The following is a 26517-nucleotide window of genomic DNA, read 5'->3' on the forward strand; positions in this document are numbered from 1 at the left end:
CAGCCTCATGGTATACAGCACACAGCCTCATGGTATACAGTGCAGCCTCATAGTATACAGCGCAGCTCTCCCCCCCCAGAATGGCCCCACAGTCCAGTAGTCACTGTTATAGAGTAAAAAAAAACAACAACACAGCACACTCCTCACCTCTCCTCGTGCCCGCGCTGCTTCTGCTTCCAGTTCCTGCTCCTGCCGGCACACAGTGAGTGTGCGGCAGTGTCTGTCAGAGGCTGAGGGGAGGATGAAGGGAGAGGGAGCGTCAGCTGACGCTCTCTCCTCCATCATTGCTTTGAACTGTACCGGTATAGTTAAATGCGGCGGGGGAGTCGGCATTGGCGGCAGGCGGGCCCCCTGCCTCACAGGGGCCCCATAGCAGCTGCGTGATGTGCCGCTAGCTGGGGGCCCCTGGGGGAGCGAGGACCTAGGCAGCTGCCTGCCCCTAACGCCGGCCCTGCCTGCAGGGGCCCCCCGAGCCTCTGTGCAGCTGCACAGGTTGAACAGGCGGTATGTCCGCCCATGGATACAGCCATGGAGGAGCGGAGGCAGGTGACCGTCTGCTTAGAGGCGACATCTTATAGTCTACGCTAAGCATGAACTACTGAGTGAATAGCTTATTTCCTCCAGAACTGAGGTAGTTTGCTACTTTATTTCTAAAATATGACTTTAATTTCTGGAAGTGTAAACTGTAGGGTCTGATGCTGAGGTAGGTGAGGTCTCCATATTGTGGCAGGCCAGCTAAGGTTCCCCACATGTCCTGACTCTGGATGGCGTAGTCACAGACTGCATCAGTAAAGTAATTTCTACGATTTTAGTCCACAGCAGAAGATGAGGAAGCGGAAAACAATCACCGCAAAACTAGAGAGATGGGGCTGTGTGTCTGGTGCCACTACCAACATGGCGGATCGGACAGGACGCGAGTGTGACATCACGGAGCGTTCCCAGAATGCACCGCGCCATAAGCCACGTCTTGGCTAAGGAGCGAGCGAACCTTGAGTAGCAGTGGACGGCGGGGCGGAGCTGTCCAGGGGCTCAGTGCAGTGTGGAGACCCCGTGATGCTGGTCCGCGCGTCAGCCCTGAGCAGTGATGGACACTTGTGACAAAGAGCTTGCAATCCAATCAGTGAGCGGTCATATGCCAGATGTAATGCTGTCAGTAATGAGGGCTGCAGATAGGAAGCACTGACTGCAGGGATGAGGTTACTTAGGTCTGGGACTGCAGGGGAGACACGTGTGGACACATCTGGGGTAAGTCATCAGCCCCCTGTGCTTGGGATGGGGGAGGGGACTCCGAGTATGGGGACAGCACAGTGGGAGGACAGCTTCATAGGTATAACCTTTAGGAAAGAGGACACAGAGCTTGGTGACCTGGGCACTGGTGCTCACAGCTGTGGTGTCACATAGTTATGGGGGCACTGGTGCTCACAGCTGTGGTGTCACATAGTTATGGGGGCACTGGTGCTCACAGCTGTGGTCTCACATAGTTATGGGGGCACTGGTGCTCACAGCTGTGGTCTCACATAGTTATGGGGGCACTGGTGTCACATAGTTATGGGGCTGTGTTGTCACATAGTTATGGGGCTGTGTTGTCACATAGTTATGGGGCTGTGTTGTCACATAGTTATGGGGCTGTGGTGTCACATAGATTTGGGGCTGTGGTGATCACAGCTATGGTGTCACATAGTTATGGGGCTGTGGTGATCACAGCTATGGTGTCACATTGTTATGGGGCTGTGTTGTCACATAGTTATGGGGCTGTGTTGTCACATAGTTATGGGGCTGTGGTGTCACATAGTTATGGGGCTGTGGTGTCACATAGTTATGGGGCTGTGGTGTCACATAGTTATGGGGCTGTGGTGTCACATAGTTATGGGGCTGTGGTGTCACATAGTTATGGGGCTGTGGTGTCACATAGTTATGGGGCTGTGGTGATCACAGCTATGGTGTCACATTGTTATGGGGCTGTGGTGCTTACACCTGCCAGTGTCATTGGTCTGCAACCTGCTCTCCAGCTGTTGCAATCTACAACTCCCACACTGACATTGACAGCGTGCCACTGTCAGAATAGCCTAGGAGTTGTACTTTTGCACATACAGATTGATCAGGAATGTGCCCTCTTTCATTCAAAAATGTGTTCAGTTTCTTCTAGAGCAGGAATCCTCACCCTACATCCATGCTGCAACCGAACCCCAAGGTGCAGCAGCAGGGAGCCAGTGCTGGAACCAATGTGATCGAGTATCTTGTCTGTTAATTATTGTAGGTATTGTAAAGCCTTAGTGTTCACTTTCCTGAAAGTAGACCGCCCGTTTAATGCTGCTCACATATTGCTTTTTTCAGGTTGTTGATCTCTTTCTGGGGAGAATCGGGGTCACCAGCATCAGATTTAGGAGACTTTAGGGCCTTGTTCTCAGGTAGATCAGATTTTTGTATTAAATGCGCAGTATTGTGCAGAATTTTTAGGCTGGGGTTCTGCAAAAGTAAGACTGCTTTCACTCATTGTATGCCTGGGGTTGTTGTCCTGCTGCAGCATACACTGGGAGCCCATCAGACGCCTCCCTGATGGTGTTACCTGATGGGTAAGGATCTGTCCTCAACATTACCCAAGTTTTGTTATCCTCAATTCTGAGAAACACAGACATATCCATTGTGCAATATCATCATGGAGGCATCTGATTGGGGCCGCATTTATTCTGCAGCAGGACAATGACCCCAAACATGCAGCCAATGTGATTAAGAGCCACTTTTAGCATAAAGAAGAACACAGAGTCCTGGAAGTGTTAATATGGCCCCTACAGAGCCCTGATCTCAGCACAATCAAGTCCATGTGTAATTGCATAAAGAGACTGGAAGATTTACACAAGCCTACGTCTGCAGAGGATCTGTGGTTGGTTCTCCAAGATGTTTGGGACAACCTTCCTGCCAAGGTCCTTCAGAACCACTATACCGAGAAGAGTGGTCACACCAAGTATTGATGTCATTTAGATTTCTCTTTTGTTCATTCACTTTACGTTTTGTTAAATGCTATAAATAAACTTTTTCAATGCATTCTCACTGTGCAGCATTTTTTCCCACACCTGCCTAAAACGTTTGCATAGGACTGTAGTATTTATGTTTTTTGGGGGGCAATCCTATCTATTGATCTGTCTATGTAATCTGAGGACAGATTGAGGTAGAGGTCAAAGCACAGATTTCAATGTGTCACTTATCGAGCTTTGTGCTGTTCACTTACAAAGAATATTTTATCACTAGGAGATTATCCTTGCTGTGACTAGCTGGTATGTGCCTCCTGGTCCAACTCTGCCCCCTCCTGTGATCAGCAGCTCTCTGTAGACACTCATACAGAGCCTGGTGTGGGTGGGGTTAGCTTTCTCAGCTCTGCTTCATGCTAAATCTAAGAAGAGTAATCTCAATGACACATCTCTGGAGTCAGGGTCATTGTGAAGTGAGGAGGAGCAGAGAGAGCAGTATCATCACCTATAGTGATTAGTGGACCCATGTTATTAGTGTGTGTGGAGGTAATAGCTGTCATTGTAAGCCTGTCTCTGATGATGAGGAGTCTGCTGAAAACTGTTCCTGAAAGGACGAGAAGAATGAGTCTAAAATAACCCCTGTGGTCACTGTGAAAATTGCAAAATCATTTTCTGATGATGCATTCTCTTTAAGTCACAATGGTGATAATGGCTGTTACATCAGGTCCTGCTACTGTAAATCATGCGATCAGTGGTTACTGTGAGGGTGGGAGAAGTATTTCCTAGCAGCCAATCCTAGATTAGCTTACATTTGCTAAACTGCACTAGAATTATAAGATGTGCTCACTGGTTGGTTGCCATGGGTTTCGGGGTCTGTTTAGTAGATCACTGATTATTCTTTGCTGCAGACAGGTGGGCGCAGTGTGATTAGTACATCTTCATGGTCTTTTTTTCACAGTTCCCCTTTGGATGCAGATATCTGAATGCAAAAAACTGATGATGAGATGATGGCGTTACCTTGCTGGGCTGTAATATGGAAGAGTCTTCTCACTGTGGGCCTGGTTCTTTTCTACTACTCCTTCTCTATTGGCATCACCTTTTACAACAAGTGGCTGCTAAAGGTAGGGGAATTGTGTTACCACCCTGCCATATGGGAGAATGCATTGATCAAAGCTCAGAAAAGTGCAGGACCCACCTGATAGCAAGTACTAATTAATTAGTTGTTATACTGTTGTAGAATAATTAGGACCTATCTGTTGGAAGGGTCATCAGTATCAGATTGGTGGGCGTCAGGCACCCAACAACTCAAGCTGGTACAAGCTCCAAGCCTTTATTAAACACACGAATGACACTGGCCACCGAAGGAATAGGAGATGTTCTGTGGCACCTACACACTGGAACGGTGCGGTCTAGCTCTGTTCAAAGTTTTTACGTCCGGCTACCTCCAGAACAAATAATAGCGAGTGTTCAGGATGTCGGATATTGATGACCTACTCTATTGATAGGTCATCAATATGTTGTGACCGGACAGCCCCGTAAGAAGCACTACTCCCATTAAAGTTTCTATTCTTTTAATATATTGCAATCATCATATTATACAGCACTGTGTACTTCCAGTTGCTCGTTTTGCCTTTCTGCCCGCTAATTCTTCTCTTTTCTTGTTTCTACACAGAGCAGAGAAGTCTCTTCTCCCTGTATTTATCATCCCTATCTGCAACTCCTGCCCCGCTCCTCCTCCTACTATAGACTTTTGCAGTGACCTTTGACTCCTACAGGGAAAGTTGACCTCCTGTTTCTACACAGATCTTAGGATTCAGGTCATCAGTTTTTAATCACATTATGTCATAGACCTACTGGAAGAAGAAAATAATTAGCTACGTAGAAGGGCAAAATTAGTCATTTTTAAGCATACAGTTCTATATACGGTAATATGATTGCAATATGTTGAGGATAAAAATTTTGATGGGAGGAGTGCTTCTTTATTGGAACTCGCTTCTGCCAGCCATGTAGAACCAAATTAACTAACTGCATCCATTTTTGGGGGATTACTAGCCATCGTACAACGGACAGTCCTTGCTCATACAGTAGTCCAAGTCCCATTTGCACTTGCGTGATTTCAATAAGGCAGAAATCTTTTTAGTTTTGCATGTATTATACAGATATTAAAATGAAGACATTAAGCCTTATTCTATTGTTATACATTTATCCATATCCCAAATAACACCTGTTCCATTCTTTGCTTTATTACAGCAATTTCACTTCCCTCTGTTCATGACCCTTGTTCATCTCCTGATGATCTTCATTTTGTCTGCATTAAGTAGGACGCTGATGACGTGTGTCAGTGGACGGACACGAGTTATCCTGCCATGGTCAGACTACCTCAAAAAGGTGGCCCCCACAGGTACCCTCACAATATTCTGTGCTATTTCTAGAAATATGTATCTGATCAAATACTTCTCAAAAAAATAAAGGGAACACTTAAACAACAGAATATAACTAACTTCAAGTAAATCAAACTGTCCTCTTAGGAAGCAACACTGTTTGGCAATCAATTTCACATGCTGTTGTGCATATGGAATAGACAACAGATGGAAATTATTGGCAATTATCAAGACACACTCAATAAAGGAGTGGCTCTGCAGGTGGGGACCACATCTCAGTACCAATGCTTTCTGGCTGATGTTTTGGTCACTTTTGAATGTTGGTTGTGCTTTCACACTCGTGCTAGCATGAGACGGACTCTACAACCCACACAAGTGGCTTAGGTAGTGCAGCTCATCCAGGATGGCACATCAATGCGAGCTGTGGTAAGAAGGTTTGCTGTGTCTGGCCGCGTAGTGTCCAGAGGCTGGAGGTGCTACCAGGAGACAGGCCAGTACACCAGGAGACATGGAGGGGGGCCGTAGGAGGGCAACAACCCAGCAGCAGGACCGCTACCTCAGCCTATGTGCAAGTAGGAACAGGAGGAGCACTGCTAGAGCCCTGCAAAATGACCTCCAGCAGGCCACAAATGTGCATGTGTCGGCAAAAACGGTTAGATACCGACTCCATGAGGATGGTCTGAGTGCCAGACATCCACAGATGGGGGTTGTGCTCACAGCCCAACACCGTGCAGGACTTTTGGCATTTGCCACAGAACACGAGGATTGGCAAATTTGCCACTCGCGCCCTGTGCACAGATGAAAGCAGGTTCACACTGAGCACATGTGACAGAATCTGGAGATGCTGTGGAGAGCGCTCTGCTGCCTGCAACATCCTTCAGCATGACTTATTTAGCAGTGGGTCAGTAATGGTGTGGGGTGGCATTTCTTTGGCATGCTGCACAGCCCTCCATGTGCTCGCCAGAGGTAGCCTGACTGCCATTAGGTACTGAGATGAGATCCTCAGACCCCTTGTGAGACCATATGCTGGTGCGGTTGGCCCTGGGTTCCTCCTAATGCAGGACAATGCCAGACCTCATGTGGCTGGAGTGTGTCAGCAGTTCCTGCAAGATGAAGGCATTGAAGCTATGGACTGCCCCGCCCGTTCCCTAGACCTAAATCCGATTGAACACATCTGGGACATCATGTCTTGCACTAAACACCAACGTCACGTTGCACCACAGATTGTCCAGGAGTTGGCAGATGCTTTAGCCCAGGTCTGAGAGGAGATCTCTTTAGGAGAGCACCCGCCGCCTCATCAGGAGCATGCCCATGCATTGTAGGGAGGTCATACAGGCACGTGGAGGCCACACACTACTGAGCATCATTTCCTTGTCTTGAGGCATTTCCACTGAAGTTGGATCAGCCTGTAACTTAATTTTCCACTTTGATTTTTGAGCATCATTCCAACTCCAGACCTCCGTTGGATATTAGTTGTGATTTACATTGATCATTTTTAGGTTTTATTGTTCTCAACACATTCCACTATGTAATGAATAAAGATTTAGGCTATGTGCACACGTTGCGGATTTGATTGCGGAACCGCAGCTTTTTTGCCGCGTGGAATTGCATTAAATCCGCAGTGTAGTGCACAACCAATGTCAGTCTATGGGAACCGCAGACTTGATGTGCACATGCTGTGGAAAAATCCCCACCGAATACAGCTTTTTTTTTTTTTCCGCAGCATGTCACTTCTTTTGTGCGGAACTGCAGCGTTTCTGCACCCATAGACTTGCACTGAATCAGGCACATTTGCCGCAAAACCACAGATGTAAAAAAAATCTGTGGTTTAGCTGCGGATGTGGGTGCGAGAAACGCTGCAGATCGGGAGGAGGGAAGTGTGTGGGCGGTGACTGTGTGTGCGGGCGGGGTCTGCGGGCTGTGCGGCGCTGTTCGGGTGTGTGCGGGGCTGTCCGGGGGGTCTTTGGGGGGTTGTGTGTGTGTGTGTGCAGGCATCGTCCGATGGGACTACAAGTTCCATCGGGCTATGCCTGCTACAGTGACAGTGATTGACAAATTAGCCAATGATGGGACAGTAGTAGTCCCATCATCCGGCTAATTACAGAAAAGGGGGAGAAGCCAGCTCTGCTTATGGTCAGAACGCGATACATAAAGTGCACATGCACATACTGATTTCTAACTGTATTTCAGAATGAGACATTTAGCAAACAATTGATCAATTCTTAAAGCTACCCCGCCACACCAAGGCATTCTCATAATGGGGAAGTCCTATTGTACGTTTTTTATATTCGCTGTGCCATTACGGCCTCCTAAATGTATTAAAAGCAAGACCACATTAAATGCAAACTGTACCTGAAGCGTTTCTGAATCGCTCCCATGGCGCCAGAAAGGGCGAGCGCAGATAAAGGCCGACCAGGTCTGGGTAAGGCTACTTTCACACTAGCGTCGGGCTCGGTCCGTCGCAGTGCGTCGGGCCGAGGTCCCCGACGCTAGCGTTGTCTCCGCCGCACAACGGGGGCAGCGGATGCATTTTTCCAGCGCATCCGCTGCCCCATTGTGAGGTGCGGGGAAGTGCGTGGAGGTGGGGGCGGAGTTCCGGCCGCGCATGCGCGGTCGGAAAAAGCGGACCGTCGGGAGCAAAAAACGTTACATGTAACGTTTTTTGGTCCTGACGGTCCGCCACAACACGGCGCAACCGTCGCACGACGGTTGCGACGTGTGGCAATGCGTCGCAAATGCGTCGCTAATGTAAGTCAATGCAAAAAAAAACGCATCCTGCAAGCACTTTTGCAGGATGCGTTTTTTCGGCAAAACGACGCATTGCGACGTATTGCAGTTAACGCCAGTGTGAAAGTAGCCTAAGATGTCCGGACATTTCAGGTCCAACCTCCACACTGCCTAACCAGCACCACAGATGAAGGGTGAGACAGGCTTAAACACAGCTGCACAATCAAACAGAGCCTGGGGCGGGGAAGGGCTGCAGTGTGTGTGTACAGCAGCCTATCTATCAGAGTGAACACAGAAAGAATGGTGTACATAACCCAGCGCCTGGCAACAGTGGTGGTCAGCCACAAACCAATGTAAAATTAGAGAAAAGGGGGAGAAGCCAGTGCTCCTTATGGTCAGAACATCTTACCCGGACCTGGTCGGCCTTCATCTGCACTCGCCATTCCTGGCGCCATGAGAGTGATTCAGAAATGCTTCAGGTACAGTTTGCATTTAATGTGGTCTTTCTTGTAATACATTTAGGAGACTGTAATGGCACAGCGAATATAAAATACGTAGAGTAGGACTGCCCCATATAGTACATACACCATAGAGTACATAATCACCATTCACCTTGATCCCGAAGCCCTTGCTCACCTGTAAAAAAATATTAAAATAATAAACAAACAATATACTCCCAGTGTCTGCAGATATCCAATTAATACGAGTGTCCCACGACGATCTCCCGTGAACAGCTGCCACATCAGCTGATGGGACCGCTCTCCAGGGGCTCCGGCAATACAATGACGGAAGGTATCCTTACGCACTGTATTCCTCCACCGCTGTGAGAAATAGTTCCTACTCTCAATTGTGGCACTACTGTGTGGGAAAATTCCCACACAGCATTGCCATAAAGTGAGACCTTGAACTCCGGTAACCTCTTCAGTTATGCACTGCAGGAGCCATTGTCTGTCAGTGTGTCACTGGAGGCCCTATAGAGCAGTGACATCACCCGATGTCACTGTTCTATAGGGGAGATCGTCGTGGGACCCTCGTTATTAATTGGACTACGGCGGAAAGGGAGTATACGGTTGGTTTATTATTTTTAATTTTTTGCAGGCGATCGAGGGCGTCACAGGAATTAGGCGTGATTGTAGGTATGGTGAAATTAAGAATATTAAAATACTTTTTTCTAGCTGTGTCTTTATTTTTTTTAACTCTTTCACTACTATAGGATTAATAATGGATAGGCGTCTTATTGACGCCTCTCCATTATTAACCGGGCTTAATGTCACCTTACAAGGTGACATTAACCCCTTATTACCCCATATCCCACCGCTACAGGGGAGTGGGAAGAGAGGGGCTAAGTGCTGGAATGCGCCATTTCTGGGGGGGCTGGTATTTGTAGCTGGGGGGGTCAAATATCCATGGCCCCACTTTAGGCTATGAATATCAGCCTGCAGCTGTCTGCGTAGCCTTTCTGACTATAAAATATAGGGGGACCCTATTTCATTTTTTTTGGGGGGTGCCCCTATTTTAATAGCCAGTAAAGGCTTCACAGACAGCTGCGGGCTGATATTCATTGCCTGGGAAGGGGCCATGGGTATTACCCCCTTCCAAGCTACAAATATTGGTCCACGGCCGTCGGCTTTCCCCTCTGACGCAGAAAATTGCGCGGGAGTCCACGCCATTTTTTACCCTTTTTTTTTTTTTAAATTAAACATGTTCATTAATAAACATCGGCCTTGCTATTATATATCTGTGGATAGATGTAGATAGATATATGGATAGACATATCTATATCTATCCATATATCTATCTAACTATCCATATATCTATGTCATCTGGCGTAGTACCTCATCACTCTCCTTCTTGGTCAAATAGCCCTTACACTTGGAGGTGTGTTTGGGGTCATTGTCCTGTTGAAAAATAAATGATGGTCCAACTAAATGCAAACCGGATGGAATAGCATTCCGCTGCAAGATGCTGTTTTCACCATGCTGGTTCAGTATGCCTTCAATTTTGAATAAATCCCTAAGGGTATGTGTCCACGTTCAGGATTGCTTCAGGATTTTATGCAGGTAAAATCCTGACCAAATCTGCACCTGAGGTCACTGGCAGGTCACCTGCGGTGTCCTTGAGTTTTTTCTGCAATGTAAGGACATGCTGCGTTCCTAAAAGACGCGCCGCATGTGAGTTTTCTCGGGTGTGCTGCATGCGTCTTTTACTGCATAGTGGAGACAGGATTTCATGAAATCCCCTCCACTATGCTGTAACATCTGGACGCTGCGTTTTTTATGCATGCTGCTCAACGCTGCGTCAAAAACGCAGCGTTTCCTGAACGTGGACACATACCCTAAGGGTACTGTCACACAGTGGCACTTTGGTCGCTACGACGGTACGATCCGTGACGTTCCAGCGATATCCATACGATATCGCAGTGTCTGACACGCAGCAGCGATCAGGGATCCTGCTGAGAATCGTACGTCGTAGCAGATCGTTTGGAACTTTCTTTCGTTGCTGGATCTCCCGCTGTCATCGCTGGATCGTTGTGTGTGTGACAGCGATCCAGCGATGCGTTCGCTTGTAACCAGGGTAAACATCGGGTTACTAAGCGCAGGGCCGCGCTTAGTAACCCGATGTTTACCGTGGTTACCAGCGTAAAAGTAAAAAAAACCAAACAGTACATACTTACATTCCGGTGTCTGTCCCCCGGCGTTCTGCTTCTCTGCACTGTGAGCGCCGGACGGCCGGAAAGCGAGCACAGCGGTGACGTCACCGCTGTGCTTTCCGGCTGGCAGACACAGTGCAGAGAAGCAGAACGCCGGGGGACAGACACCGGAATGTAAGTATGTACTGTTTGGTTTTTTTTACTTTTACGCTGGTAACCACGGTAAACATCGGGTTACTAAGCGCGGCCCTGCGCTTAGTAACCCAATGTTTACCCTGGTTACCCGGGGCCTTCGGCATCGTTGGTCGCTGGAGAGCTGACTGTGTGACAGCTCCCCAGCGACCACACAACCACTTACCAACGACCACGGCCAGGTCGTATCGCTGGTCGTGATCATTGGTAAATCGTATAGTGTGACAGTACCCTAACAGTGTCACCAGCAAAGCACCCCCACACCATCACACCTCCTCCATGCTTCACCGTGTGAACCAGGCATGTAGAGTCCATCCGTTCACCTTTTCTGCGTCGCACAAAGACACGGTGGTTGGAACCAAATATCTCAAATTTGGACTCATCAGACCAAAGCACAGATTTCCACTGGTCTAATGTCCATTCCTTGTGTTCTTTAGCCCAAACAAGTCTCTTCTGCCTGTTGCCTGTCTTTAGCAGTGGTTTCCTAGCAGCTATTTTACCATGAAGGCCTGCTGCACAAAGTCTCCTCTTAAGAGCTCATTTCCACTTGCGAGGAAAACGGACGAGTGCAATCCGATAAAAAATCGGATTGCACTTGGACCAATATTATTCAATAGGTGTCTTTTCATTTGCGATTTTTTTTTCTCAGCTGAAATCGGACTGAGAAAAAAATCGCAGCATGCTGCGAGTCTCGGACCATCCGTACTCCGTCCGTTTTTTACGGAAACATTACCATTCTGAGGCATAGAACACTGTAAATGGTCCTGTAAATGACTGTATAAAAATAGTTGCAGAGAAAAAAAACGGATGTCATACGGATGTAAAACGGATGGTGCGATTAAAAATTGCATTGCACTCGCATAACACTCGCATGACAATCGCATACGCTACATCCGTTTTTTCGGTCCAGATTACGGACCGTTTTTTCTCTTGCAAGTGGAAATGAGCTCTAACAGTTGTTGTAGAGATGTGTCTCCTGCTAGAACTCTGTCTGGCATTGACCTGGTCTCTAATCTGAGCTGCTGTTAACCTGCGATTTCTGAGGCTGGTGACTCAGATAAACTTATCCTCAGAAGCAGAGGTGACTCTTGGTCTTCCTTTCCTGGGGCGGTCTTACTGACCTTCATTTCTTAAAGTAATGATGGCCACTCGTTTTTCTTTACTTAGCTGCTTTTTTCTTGCCATAATACAAATTCTAACAGTCTATTCAGTAAGTAAGTAAGTAAATCCCACTTATTAAACCTGACAGGGCACACCTGTGAAGTGAAAACCATTTCCGGTGACTACCTCTTGAAGCTCATCAAGAGTGTGCAAAGCGGTCATCAAAGCAAAAGGTGACTACTTTGAAGAACCTAGAATATAAGACATAATTTCAGTTGTTTCACACTTTTTTGTTAAGTATATAATTCCACATGTGTTAATTCATAGTTTTGATGCCTTCAGTGTGAATGTACAAATTTCATAGTCATGAAAATACAGAAAAATCTTTAAATGAGAAGGTGTGTCCAAACTTTTGGTCTGTACTGTATCTATGGATAGATCTATCTATCCATCTCATTCCTTCTATCTATCTATAGATAGATAGATTGAATGAGATAGATATATCTATTCATATATCTATCTATAGATATATCTATGAATAGATGTAGATAGATATATGGATAGATACATAGATATATCTATCCATATATCTATCTACATCTATCCATAGATATATCTATAGATAGATATGAATAGATATATCTATGTATCTCATTCTTTCTATTTATCCCATATCTATCTATCCCATTCCATCTATCTATCTATCTATAGATAGAAGGAATGAGAGAGATATAATAGATAGAAGGAATGAGATAGATAGTTGATAGATAGATCTATATAAATAGATATCTATCGATCTATGTATATATCTATCTATAGGTCTATCTATCCATCTCATTCCTTCTATCTATCTATATTTATGTCTATCTATATTTATATCTATCTGTGTGTGTGTGTAATGGTGTGTGGGTTGGGCAAATGTAAAAGAGGAGGTTGGACTATAAATTACATCACAAATCATTTTTTTTTGTTCAATAATACATCTTTATTTAGATTACAAAAACGCATAAAAAACGCAGCTGCTTTTTCTGCCAGGAGATGCTGATTTTGTGCAGAAAATTCTGCACCCAAATCTGCAACGTGTGCACATAGCCTTACAACTGGAATATTTCATTCAGTGATATCTAGGATGTGGGATTTTAGTGTTCCCTTTATTTTTTTTGAGCATTGTATTTAAGTGTAAGTTCACACAGGGCGTTTTTGCTGCGTGTTTTTTTTTTTTATAGAAAAATATTTAGAATGGAGAGTCCTCAGTGATTGATACCTTTTAATGGCTAACTGAAAAGATGGTAACAAATTGCAAGCTTTTGAGACTGCACAGGTCTCTTCATCAGGCAAAGAAGAAATTCTGAAGAATCACATATTTATGCACAACATAGCACAGAAAAAAAAGAAAAAAACATGGATAAGACCGGTGACATGAAACAGAATTACCATGAGTGATAAACAGTTATGTCCATAAATATTGGGCCAGTTCTTAGATAAGGAATTTTTTTATACAAATTTTCAGCTGCTTTTTACAATACCAGCAAAGCCTATGAGATTTCAGAAATCTCATGCACACACATTGTGTTAGGGCTGGCGGAACGCACCAAATATTTATAAGGATGGTATAAGGTGCGTTCGCAGCCCGGGGTCCACCGTGCAGATATGACACCTGCAGCTCGGTAATGGCGGACAGTATATGGCGGTATAATGTGTACACACACGGGTTAGCTTCACCCGGTATTTAAGGAAGCGAACCCTGTTGGGTCACAGGGCCTCAATACCGCAGAGAGAACGCTAGTATTGGGTCACAGGACTCTGCCCCAAGGACACGGGGTTAGAGTCCCTCTAGACCACTAGCGCTCGGCGCCGCAACTGCGGTGCCAGGAAAAAGCCTAAATAATGATTTACCACACTGAGTGCGTACAACGCCACTCTGGCGGTTGCCACTATCCACCCTAACTAGGGCCAGGAAAGCGCACTAGTTGCGCAAGGCGTCGCACTGGTGGTCGTTGCTAATTGACGCTGTGTACTCGTGCCTAGTGCTGGATGGCACACTCTGGCGCTAGGTAGCTCAATCACCCAAGAACATTCAACCACACTAGGGATGGGTATGATTAAGGAGCTTTCACCAGATTCAGTCACACATCCACACACACACAATTTCTGCTTTAGACTAGCGCATGGCTGAACAGCCATTAGAACCTTTTATATCTGTAGCCTTCCAGGACCTTCCTAGTGCTCCAATCGGAGCTGCTACAGGACCTGAGAATGTGACCCTCGACCACCAATGAGAGGTCGTCCCGTGGGCATGCTCAGTAGAAGAAAAGCAGAACTTAGTACCTGGAACGTCTGCTCGCCGCTAATCAGTGCTGGCTACAGGGGCTGAGCCTGGAATGGCAGCTGTAACCAAACGCACAGTATCTACTTGAGCTAGATGCTGGGATCAGTGTCTCTGCTGAGCAGGTTCCACTGCAGCTGGAGGAGAATGGGAGACCACAGCGGACATGGTTCGAGATTTTTTTTTTTGTATGATCAGTATTTTGTGCTTTGCTGCGTTTTTTGGACATAGAGCATGTCACTACTTTCAGCGTTTTTGCTGCGTTTTTTTCACCCATTGACTTGAATGGATGTTGAAAAAAACGCAGCAAAAACGCAGGTATCATTTGTGATGAGGGAACAGCCGCCATCTTGGAAGGGCATACTAACAGAGATTGGCGTGACTCCATTTTGTCTCCTGGTCACAGGTCTGCAGAGAGGAGTGCTCCTGGCCCCCACCTTTTCTAATGAATAAAGTTCCTATTAGTATGGTAATGGGCTGAGCACAATGTGGCAGGCAGATAGCATTTCAAAGCCTGAGTGAGGAAGCCACACCAGCAGGGGACCTAGAGGTGCTTGGGGGCTTAATTAAAGCACGCATGTCAAGTGGCCACAGGATACACATTTATTATGGTCGTCCAGTCGAACCGTCTCCAACATAGAATCGTGAATTATGGACGCATCGTCCGAGGTACTGGCTCATAAAAAATATTCCCCTCGCCCTAAAGAAATTGCGCATCTAACAGTGCGACTCCCGTGTCCGTGGGAGGTCTGAAACCTGAGATATAGAGATCAGCCTCCCACAGGGACCGAATGGGTCCAGGTTTGATCCCGGTAGAACAAACCACAGGCGCTGGTACTGCCCGTGTGCTGTTCCGATCATCCTGAGAGAAGTTATCCTATTTATTAGAAATTGGAATAAATCTTGCAGGGAGGCAGAGGGGTGGAGATTGCTAAGCCCACCCAGCTACAGGCGGAGGGACACAGCAAGGTTTAAGAGCTGAGGACACTTGGAGAGTCACACACACACACACAGAAGAAGATGACTAACTGAGGAACTACGAAAGAGGGCAGGCCAGTCAGAGGGGGCAAGCACACGCTTTCTGGGGGCTGCCCAGCAACTAAGCTGTCTACCTGTGGAGCGCAGAGCCCCCTGGCTTCCACAAGCGACCTTCAACCTGGTAAATTGACCTCCAGCTTTATACCTTTAAGCCTTGTATTATTATTGTTATATTGTGCTCTGACTGTAACTCTTGATATATTTTGATTGTATATTTCTTGTAATTACCTAGTGCGCCCTTAAGGCAATTAAATCATAAATTAATTTTGGGCTGATCCTTTTACTCTGATTGCGAATCTTAGAATACCCAGCGTGGGTAACAGGGCGGTCTCCCCAGCGGCCATTTGCTCCAGGTGCAGTTCCCTTACTGACCTGAGAGACAAAGGGGGCGCCGGAGAGCTGTGCCTGTGTAGTGACGTCACGGATTGGTGACGTGGGAGGAACAGGGTGTCCTTCACATCATTATTTGCTGCGTTTTTGCTGCTGAAAATCCAAGGACATTAGCATGGACAAAGAGAAAAAAAAACGCACCTAAACCTGCGTTTTTGACGCAGCTTCTTTCCTGCCAAGAAGATCAGGTTTTGCTGCAGAAAAAAAAAACAACAAAAGCGAGCGTCCTGTATGAACTTACCCTAATTGTTTTCATTATTATATTATCTATTTTTGATGGCTATATAATTATTTTGACAGATTGACTTCTTTCTACAGTGCTATGTGGTCTTATCAGAAAATTGACAGATATGTTACAAAATAGTTTAGCATCAGCTGACATAGTATATACACTATATATGGATAAAAGCAAAGTATTGAGACACATCACTTATTCATTGTATTCGGGTTTTTCATTTAGTCCCATTCAAGATGTGTATAATAGGGGTCTTAGCATTTTATCCATATTGTATAGCTTGTACAGTTGGCACAGAAACCACCATCTCAGGAGCTTATGCTTGTAGTCCCCAGAAATGCATTTTGCTCGCTCACAGTAGATGGCCCACCCCATATTATGAATAGGTTCTGTTCTGCAGTCCCTGACAATATCCACTACATATTAGATGGAGTGGTGCAGTGTAACTCCATTCAAATCATTTACATCTGGCCACTAGAGCAAGTAAGAGCTTAATTGGTGAAGGTTCAAGGCGGCGGACCCCCACCGATTCGATATTGTTGACCTATTGATGGATAGTCATCAATATTGTGTGACCGGACAAACACCCTTTATCCACATTCCTGCAATGCACTTGTTTGGGGTTTCATTGCTTTATTCCTCCTTTAAATTACGCCCTTGGCACATGATTTTCTATAGTTAGTAAACGTCTCCATGCCCAAAGGGAGTAGTCTGAATGTGGCTGCAATAGTGGATACAGCCTGTGGACAAAAGTGGTATACAGCCCATGCAGCACTAGTTTTACTATTTTAGTTACCAAAGTTGTCTTTTTTCCTGTTTTCAGCTCTGGCCACCGCTCTGGACATTGGACTTTCCAATTGGAGCTTCCTGTACATCACTGTGTCTCTGTGAGTTTGGGCAAATTGTGTAATGGTGTGAATCAAGTCATGATGGAAACATGATATTTGTAACATACCATTTATGTGCTCACCAGGTACACCATGACCAAGTCTTCTGCCGTTCTCTTCATCCTCTTCTTCTCACTGCTCTTCAAGTTAGAGGAATTGGTGAGTGACTCAGGCTGGGTGGAGATGGTGTTTGCCTGGGTTTGTATGGTTCCATGACTTATGTGTCATCTATATTACATAATAAAACTAGTAATTTGCCAAAATAATTAATTTACTGTATGTTTCCTAATATGTCGTGATTCTCTAGTCATGTAACTCGCTAATTAAAGGCCATAATTAGGGTAAAGGGTGAGACTAAAGCATTTAATGGAAAAGTACCACGCAACAAACTGTATGTAGTGGGGGTATCTCCAGGGTCTTTTGAAGATTAAAACCTGTTTAAGTTAGGCCATGTTCACACGTTCAGTATTTGGTGAGTTTTTTACCTCAGAATCTGTTAGCTGAAACCAGGAGTGGGTGATAAATCCAGAAGTGGTGACGTGTTTCTATTATACTTTTCCTCTGGACTGTTCCACTCCTGGTTTTGGCTTACAAATACTGAGGTAAAAAACTCACCAAATACTGAACATGTGCACGTGGCCATGTTCCCACAATGAGTATTTGGTGAGTTTTTGATGTTGCAGATAATTCTGCATAATTTCTGCACCTTGTTAAGTAATTTTGCTTAATTGCATTTTTAGTGTGTTTTTTTTTTTTTTTTATATGAGTTCTTTTCTCTTGTTGATGTGTCATATTTTAAATAAAGTTGCTTTGTTTTTCACACTTCCTAGTATTGACAATATTTTGTTGATGTGTGGATTACATGCGTTTTTGATGCGTTTCCACTGAGGACTCCATTTTTTTTACCTGCAGATTTTCTGCATCTAATGAATTTCTGTGGGAAAAATCTGTGCCTAAAAATCAGGGCACTTGCAAAAGATATTGACCTGATGTAGATTTGAAACACACACTATAAGTCTGACACTGTGTTAAAAAAAAAAATTAAAAAAAAACACAGTGGGCATGAGATTTCTATAAATCCCCTCCACTTTTTCTGGAATCGGAAGAAGCTGCGTTTTTGACACAGCATCAAAGGCTCACCGTGGGAGCAGAGCCTAAGTCTATGTGCACACGTTGCGGATTTTGCTGCGGATCCGCAGCAGTTTTCCATGAGTTGACAGTACAATGTAAACCTATGGAAAACAGAAACCGCTGTGCCCATGCTGCGGAAAAAAACGTGCGGAAACGCAGCGGTTTACATTCCGCAGCATGTCAATTCTTTGTGCGGATTCCGCAGCGGTTTACACTTGCTCCACAATAGGAATCCGCAGGTGGAATCCGCACAAAATCCGCAGTAAATCCACAGGTAAAACGCAGTGCCTTTTACCTGCGGATTTCTCAAATCCACTGCGGAAAAATCCGCAGACCTCAAAAATATGTGTGCACATAGCCTAAAGGTTTTTTCTCGACTTGGAATAATGGGATTCCACCACCCATCTTCTGCCACAAAATTCAGACTTATTTTGGATAAAGAGGTGGTTGCACATGTCCTCATCGATGTCCATGAGTCTGTAGGATTTGGGTTGGCTGTGTTTATAAATGCCGTATAAGTAGTAGTAGTCAAAATTGTGGATCCTTTATGGAATGTCCTTATTTTGTAACTTTGCATGCTTAAAGGGATTGTCTAGGACTTTTACATAGATGGCCTAACCTTTAGGATAGGTCAAAAATATCTGGTACCCCCGCTGTTCCTGATGCCAGTGGCAGTCAGAAGAGCACAGCACATCTCCTTCAACTGTATAGTGTCCTCTTCTGGGAACTGCACTCCTGCCCCCCAAATCAATAGGTGCCGCATCTCTCACCCATGCAATCGGATATTTATTCAGTCGCCATGACAGCACAACGAGAGAGAGGGGATCCGCCCTTCAGGGACAGGAAACCTCAGGCATAAAAAGGGCGGCACCTCACTCCCCCGCCAGTTGGTTTCCTGTCCCTGACGGGGAACCTCTTCAGGCAGACCCTATGAAGAGGGTTGAAGATTAAAAGAAGAGATCCCACGTCTGACAGACCGATGCAGGTAGCGGGGGTCCCCTACCTCGGTCTAATCAGGTTGTGGAAGCACCACACGGCAGGGGCACTGTCTGTGTCGGTGACAGCAGAGAGAAGCGGCCTCTGGGGGTAGCCGACTTCTATTGTGGGCCGCATGTACCTGGTGAGTATTGGGGCTGCTTTCCTGGGGTCGTGCCTGCCGGTGCCTCAGGGGATCTGTGCGCTATTCCACGGGCGCGCTGTCTACTCCGGGCGGTACTGGCGTCTCCTCGCGCGTGTCGGCCGGCGTTGCTGCAGTCGCAGCCGGAAGTGACGTTTCCGGATGTTGCGACGGGCGGCACGGCTTGATGACGCGACGGGGCATGCGCAGTAGTGCCGTCCCCGAGTAATGGCGGCGCCCTGTCGTCCGGATGGCGCCGGATCTCAGGGGCGTTGCGGGGGGGCCCTGGGGAGCGTGCCCTATTTGCACTTAGTGCAATTCGCACCACCTGGATTCCCTGCTGTCCCCCATCAGGGGGTGGTACCGTGGGGGTTTATTAAGGAGCTCGTGTGAGCTGCAAGCTGCTCCTGATTCTTCATTTCTGCAATGGATTCGTCGGACGGAGCATCGCGGCAGCAGCAGCAGCAGCAGCAGCAGCATGAATTGGAAGAGCCTCAGGTCAGCTCCCAGCAGCGGTCTAGTGGCAGTAGTCGCGCTGGTGGAGCTAGATCGGCTCAGAGATCATCAAAGTCCTCAGGCCGTAAGGAACCTCCGGCTGATAAGGACCCCCCAATTACGGTACCATTCGCTACAGGGACGGGTAAGTGAGCTACGTGAAAGTATGCCTTCTGATTGCTGTCCCTCCTTGTATTCCCTCTCTCCTTATTAGGGGAGAAAATGTACCTCCAAATCCAAGCATAGGGAGTGCGCCATATGTACGGAACCACTTCCAGAGGGACATAAAAAGAAGCTGTGCAAATCCTGCATACAGCATCTATTGGAGGAGGAGGCCCCTGACCTAACGTCTACTCTTAGGGACCTGGTTAGACAGGAGGTCAGAGATTCCATGAATTCCAGCTCTCAAAAAAAGGTCACCAAAAGAAGGAAAGAAATTTCATCCCCAGTGTCAGATGTGGATTCTGAGTCAGGCGGTGTGAGCTCGGATTCACTTCCGTCTTCATCATCCTCTGAAGGAATAGAGTCCAGCCGAGCCTGTCTCTCGCTAGATAGGGTTAATCATCTAGTGAAAGCTGTTAACAACACCATGGGGATTGAGGAAACTCAGTCTGAAAGTTCTATTCAGGACATCATGTTTAAAGGCATAGACCGTAAATCCAAAAGGTTTTTTCCGGTAGTAGAAAAAATCAAGTCACTGATTACGAAGGAGTGGAAAAAGCCCGAAAGGAAGGGGTCACTACCACCAGCTTTCAAAAGAAGGTATCCTTTTGAGGAAGAGGCTTCGTCTTCTTGGGACAAGGTCCCAAAATTAGATGCTGCGGTGGCCAAGGCGTGCAAAAAATCGTCTCTCCCATTTGAGGATTTAGGCAACTTGAAAGACCCGCTTGATAGGAAAGCTGATGTGTTCCTTAAAGGAGCTTGGGAGACATCTGCGGGATCTCTGAGACCAGCAATTGCGGCCACCTGCACGGCCCGGTCGTTGATGGTGTGGCTAGGCCACCTGGAAGACCAACTTAAAGATAAAACTCCTAGAAGTGAGATCCTGTCATCTATGTCCATAATTCAGGATGCGGCAGCCTTCCTTTCCGATGCATCAGCGGATTCCGTCAGGCTGGCCGCAAGATCCTCAGCCTTATCCAATGCAGCCCGCAGAGCACTCTGGATAAAATGTTGGCCAGGAGATTTGCAGGCCAGGTCAAAATTATGTGGCATCCCCTGTGAGGGGGTTCATTTGTTTGGTCCAGTGCTAGATGAGCTGCTTGAGAAGGCTGGTGACAGTAAAAAACGATTCCCTTTTTTGGGAAGACCCTTTTACAGGAAGGATTACACCAGAGGATGGTCTTATCGCCGAAGATCCGAGAGGGAGCCGAATAGAGATTCGACCAGATATTACAACAGCAGACGAAGAGGTAGAGGTTATATGTTTAACTCCTCTCGAGACTCCAAAAAACCTCAATGACTGGCGGACCAGGTGGGTGGTAGGCTTCTAGCCTTCTATCCAGCCTGGTTGAAGATCACCAATAGTCCATGGATCCTCAGTATCATCAAAGAGGGCTTAGAGTTGCAGTTCCATCAGATGCCTCAGGACAAATTCAAATTAACTCCTATCCGTTCTTCTTCCGCAGAACAATTGGCTTTGGAGTCAGAAGTCCATGATCTCCAAAAAAAGGGGGTTCTGATTAAGGTACCCACAGAGGAACGAGGTAAGGGGTTTGACTCCCCTTTATTCCTGATTAAAAAGCCAGATGGGTCGTATCGCACCATCATCAACCTTAAAGGCCTGAATGAATTCTTGCTGATCCCATCCTTTAAAATGGAATCTGTGAAAACAGCAATAAAGCTACTTTTTCACAATTGCTTTATGGTCGTCTTAGATCTGAAAGACGCCTATTACCATGTCCCAATACATGTAAATCATCAGCGCTTTCTCAGGGTGGCGGTTTCTCTTGCCGGCACGGTACAGCACTTTCAGTATCGAGCACTCCCTTTTGGTGTTGCAGTTGCACCCCGGGTTTTCACTAAGATCATGGTAGAGGTTATGGCACACCTTCACGAACAAAACATACTAATAATTCCATACTTAGATGACTTGTTAATTGTGGGACGTTCAGAGTCACACTGTAAAGACCAGTTGGGAAAAGTGATAACAGCATTACATAGCTTAGGATGGGTTATTAATCTCAAAAAATCGCGTCTTCAGCCCGTAACATCACAGGAGTTTTTGGGTCTTATTGTAGACTCGGTTCAGCAGGAATGTCGCCTGCCGGACTCGAAAGTCCACAGTATTCACCGACTGGTCACCAGAGCAATTAATAATCCTGTAATCTCCTTAAGGGGGGCGATGTCACTTTTGGGTTCTCTTACTTCGTGTTTTCCGGCAGTACTCTGGGCACAATTTCACACTAGGACTCTGCAGTGGGATGTGCTACATAATTTTCGTCGGCTGGGCGCTAGCCTAGATAACAAATTTTCTCTATCGGTTGAGGCCACTGATTCACTAGTTTGGTGGACACACATTCCAAATCTTCGTCGAGGAGTACCCTGGTCAAATCGGGTCACGCGAGTAGTGACAACTGATGCTAGCCCCACGGGTTGGGGGGCTCACTGGGAAGATAATTGCGTGCAGGGATTGTGGTCCCAGCCTGAGCGAGCGTCATCCTCCAATCTAAAAGAATTGTTGGCGGTAGAACGTGCCTTAAACGAGTTTCTTATACCTCTACAGGGTAGACATGTCAGACTACTCTCTGACAACCAAGTGACCGTTGCCTATATTAACCACCAGGGAGGTACGCGGTCTAGATCATTAATGGATGTTGCAAATCGTATTTTTCAGATGGCCGAGAATCACCTGCTCTCCCTTACAGCGCTCCACATAAAGGGAAAACTAAATACCAGGGCCGATTATTTAAGCCGCAACGAGCTCAAACAAGGGGACTGGTCTCTGAAACCGGCTGTCTTCAATCAGATCGTACAGTTATGGGGATGTCCGGAAATAGATCTCTTTGCCAATCGTGGAAACAGAAAACTACATCACTTCTGTTCCCTAAGTCCAGGGGACAACCCATACGCAGTCGATGCTCTCTCAATCTCCTGGAACTTCAGGCTCGCCTATGCTTTTCCCCCTCTAAATCTGATTCCTTTAGTTCTGAGGAAAATTCGGGAAGACAGGGCCCGAGTGATTCTGATAGCCCCGTTCTGGCCCAGAAGATCGTGGTTCCCATGGCTGAGAAACATGTCCATTTCCCAGCCATGGATCCTACCAGAGATACCAGACCTCCTCTCCCAGGGTCCAGTCCTACACCCACGAGTAACCAACTTACACCTAACAGCGTGGAATTTGAGAGGTCACTTCTGAAGGGGAAGGGATTCTCTAAAAATCTTATCAATACACTGCTAAAAAGTAGGAAAGCCTCCACGACTAACATCTATGTCAGGGTCTGGAGAAGATTCCTTTCAAGTTCGGGGGCACAAATTGATCAAAAACCTAATATTACGCAAATTTTAGAATTTTTACAAAGGGGCCTAGAGATGGGTTTAGCCACCAGTACCCTCAGAGTTCAGGTTTCAGCCCTGGGGGCGCTATATAATACTGACTTAGCCAATAATCACTGGATATCTAGATTCTTCAAAGCTGTTACCAGATCCAGACCAGTTATTAAACAAAGAATAGTCCCATGGGACCTAAATCTCGTGCTCTCAGCTCTAACACAAGGCCCGTTCGAACCTATTGATACTGTTCCAATCAAAATCCTGTCGGTCAAAACAGCCCTCTTAGTTGCCCTCACGTCTGCGAGAAGGGTTAGTGACCTACAAGCATTGTCGAGACAGCCTCCATATATGCAGTTTAGGGAAGATAGAGTGATTATGAGACCTGACCCCCTTTATCTTCCAAAGGTTGCCTCAAAATTTAATAGATCCCAAGAGGTGGTCCTACCTTCTTTCTGTTCTAATCCCTCTAATGATAAGGAACATCGGTTTCATTGTTTAGACGTACGTAGGTGTCTTCTCAGATACATTTCAGTAACAGACACCTGGAAAAAAGATCACTCCTTATTTGTATCCTACCAGGGAGTTAGGAAAGGGCTTAGAGTATCGAAAAATACACTATCCAGATGGATTAGGGAGGCGATATCTCTTGCTTATACCGCAGGTGGCGTGGAAATTCCGGAAGGTATAAAGGCTCATTCCACTCGAGCGGTAGCCACATCCTGGGCTGAGAGAGCTGACGTGTCGATTGAAGACATTTGTAAGGCGGCCACATGGTCTTCTCCATCCACCTTTCTTAAGCACTATAGATTAGATCTAGGTGACTCCTCCGACCTCACATTCGGGAGAAGGGTGCTGGAGGCAGTAGTCCCTCCCTAGTCACTTTTTAACTTCTCTGAAAGTCTCTCGTTGTGCTGTCATGGCGACTGAATAAATACGTACGCTACTTACCTGGTAGCAGTGTTTTTTCAGGAGCCATGACAGCACCCTTATATTCCCTACCCTTTTCTTTATTGGGATCGACACTTCCTGTAGTAATTCCTAAGTTTACTCACTGGGTGAATTGTACCATATTTAATATTGTTGTGTATTACTAACCTAAAAGGTCCGCTCGTACTCTGTAAACCAACTGGCGGGGGAGTGAGGTGCCGCCCTTTTTATGCCTGAGGTTTCCTGTCCCTGAAGGGCGGATCCCCTCTCTCTCGTTGTGCTGTCATGGCTCCTGAAAAAACACTGCTACCAGGTAAGTAGCGTACGTATTTTTGACCTATCCCAAAGTTAGGGCATCAGTGTGAAAATCCAGGACAACCCTTTTAAGAAGCAGTTTCACTAAATGCAAATATTTGTTTTAATTAAATAGGATTTTAATTCTGAATTTAGCACAAAAAACTACAAATTCAACTATCTGTAGTAGAAAAAAGGAGACAATTTTATAAAGGATATATGACAAGTGTCAGATGACTGTTTAAAGATTCCCAAGAATGCACAGACAGATTGCTTAATGGGTTTCTTCCCTGTTCTTCAAAGTCAAGGCATAATGCTAAAATATGGCACTGTTTTATGGTCCAACCCATTGGACCCAAAGAATGTGAAAATGAGAGAGATGCGGTGCCGATTTAAGGAAGGAAACCATGTTTGCCTCTTTGCTGTGTGCATGGGACCCAATTGTAGAAACATGGTATAGAGACCATAGCCTGCAGAGATTTACAAATGGGTATATGTGCATGTGGAGATCATGGAGGTTACGGACAAGGAGTTCATGACTAATATGTGACAGGGGACAAATGTTCTTTCCCTGTAGTCACGTTGTTCGCATGCAGAATCAATAAAAAATTTAGGACGTATACACCTTGGGACCCCATGTGTGGAACCGGTGAAGTGGGTGACAGCTGCCACGTTTTATTCTGATATTGAAGGCATTTGCGGCTGAACATGGTTGTTGCCGTCTCTGCACAAGTTTACCGCGGTGTCCAGAATTGAGAACTTTTCGAAATGCTTATGTTTTGCAATGTACTCTATCTCTTGTAGAAACCAGCTCTGATCCTAGTGGTGCTGTTGATTTCTGGAGGCCTCTTCATGTTCACATTCAAGTCAACACAGTTTGATGCCAGAGGCTTTTCTCTGGTTCTTGCTGCGTCCTGTCTGGGGGGCATCAGATGGACCCTTACCCAGATCCTCATGCAGAAAGCAGAGCTCGGTAAGTGTCATCCATGGAATAGCATCTCCACATTTTCCCATCCGACCGTGCAGCGTGTGAAGTCTAGCTAAAGATGTCCATAGAGGTATTGCTAACTATTAACAACCTGACCATAAGGAATTGGTAAAGAAAATTCTTTTATCTACTGAGTATTTGCTAGTGATAGAAATTAGTTATATCTTGAAAAAAGTATGCAGAAAACTATCAATGAGCCGGAACAGGTGCAAACCCTAACACATTTGCTGGGCACATCATGGTGTCATTTTAATACGTACTTCCATCACCATTTTCTTACAATCCTGGTTTGGTAGGGCGGTCTAGCCCCTCAATATGTCACGATGAGTCCATCATCACTTGCCCAAATAAAAGAAAAATTCTAAATAAGATTCTCTACATTTTGTTGAATAAAGTAGTATTGTGGTGCAGGGAAATTCTAGTGGATTTTTATATGTGCTTCTTGTCGGGGCTGCTTACACGCACCTACTGCCGGGACTATTTAAACATGCTGTTTTTACTGCTTTATCTTCTAGGTTTACAGAATCCTATAGACACCATGTTTCATTTACAGCCCCTCATGTTCCTCAGCCTATTTCCATTATTCGTTGGCATTGAAGGTACATTTTTAAGAATATACTATGTTGTTGGAAGACTAGTGGTTGTTGAGTAATGGTGTTGGGGTAGATTCAGAATTGCTCCTACCGGATACGCAGTAAACAGCTGAAACACAATAGTAATTGTGAATTGTTATGTCTTTTCTCAAGTTTTTTTAAAGTTCTCCGTCTGATTCTTAATCGTATTTGTTTTTGTGTCAGTTAGTTCATAATAAATGACTATGAAAGCTTTTATGATGGTTTTCACCCTACTTTCTTAGACTTCTGAATGGAAAACATGACTTATTAAGCATTGATGTATCCTCTTGTCAGATTTTAGAGTGGTTAGTCCATGAGTTCCATACTTGTATGTATAAAGTCTCACAATCCAGTGCTAAAAACTATTCGTGCCTTTTCTCTTTTTGAGGTCTGCACGTATCCACTTCAACACAGCTTTTTCGCTATCAAGATGTCCACAGCCTTCTGCTTTTATTAGCTACCCTTGGTATAGGAGGATTGCTTGCATTTGGCCTTGGATATTCAGAATTTCTACTGGTTTCAAAAACATCCAGTCTCACCCTTTCCATCGCTGGCATCTTCAAGGT

At 45.8% G+C, this 26517-nt stretch overlaps 1 protein-coding gene across 6 annotated transcripts in view; it reads left to right on the forward strand.

Moving 5' to 3' along the window:
* Window positions 1–924: 924 nt before the first annotated feature.
* Window positions 925–26517, forward strand: part of SLC35H1 (solute carrier family 35 member H1) — a 30479-nt gene continuing 4886 nt past the window's right edge. Inside the window, exons 1-9 of one of the 6 annotated variants that reach the window (XM_077251658.1) lie at window positions 956–1245; window positions 2137–2253; window positions 3925–4087; window positions 5217–5367; window positions 16830–16893; window positions 16980–17052; window positions 25154–25322; window positions 25853–25936; window positions 26340–26515. In XM_077251658.1, the coding sequence (XP_077107773.1) occupies window positions 3950–4087; window positions 5217–5367; window positions 16830–16893; window positions 16980–17052; window positions 25154–25322; window positions 25853–25936; window positions 26340–26515 (855 nt within the window). In that variant the 5' untranslated portion in view covers window positions 956–1245; window positions 2137–2253; window positions 3925–3949. Of the gene's footprint in view, window positions 1246–2136; window positions 2254–3924; window positions 4088–5216; window positions 5368–16829; window positions 16894–16979; window positions 17053–25153; window positions 25323–25852; window positions 25937–26339; window positions 26516–26517 lie in introns of those variants that run through there. The other 5 variants (XM_077251656.1, XM_077251657.1, XM_077251659.1 and 2 more) reach the window with 5 other exon arrangements.

This window comes from Ranitomeya variabilis, chromosome 4 (assembly GCF_051348905.1).
Source record: "Ranitomeya variabilis isolate aRanVar5 chromosome 4, aRanVar5.hap1, whole genome shotgun sequence".
NCBI classification, from domain to species: Eukaryota; Metazoa; Chordata; class Amphibia; order Anura; family Dendrobatidae; genus Ranitomeya; species Ranitomeya variabilis.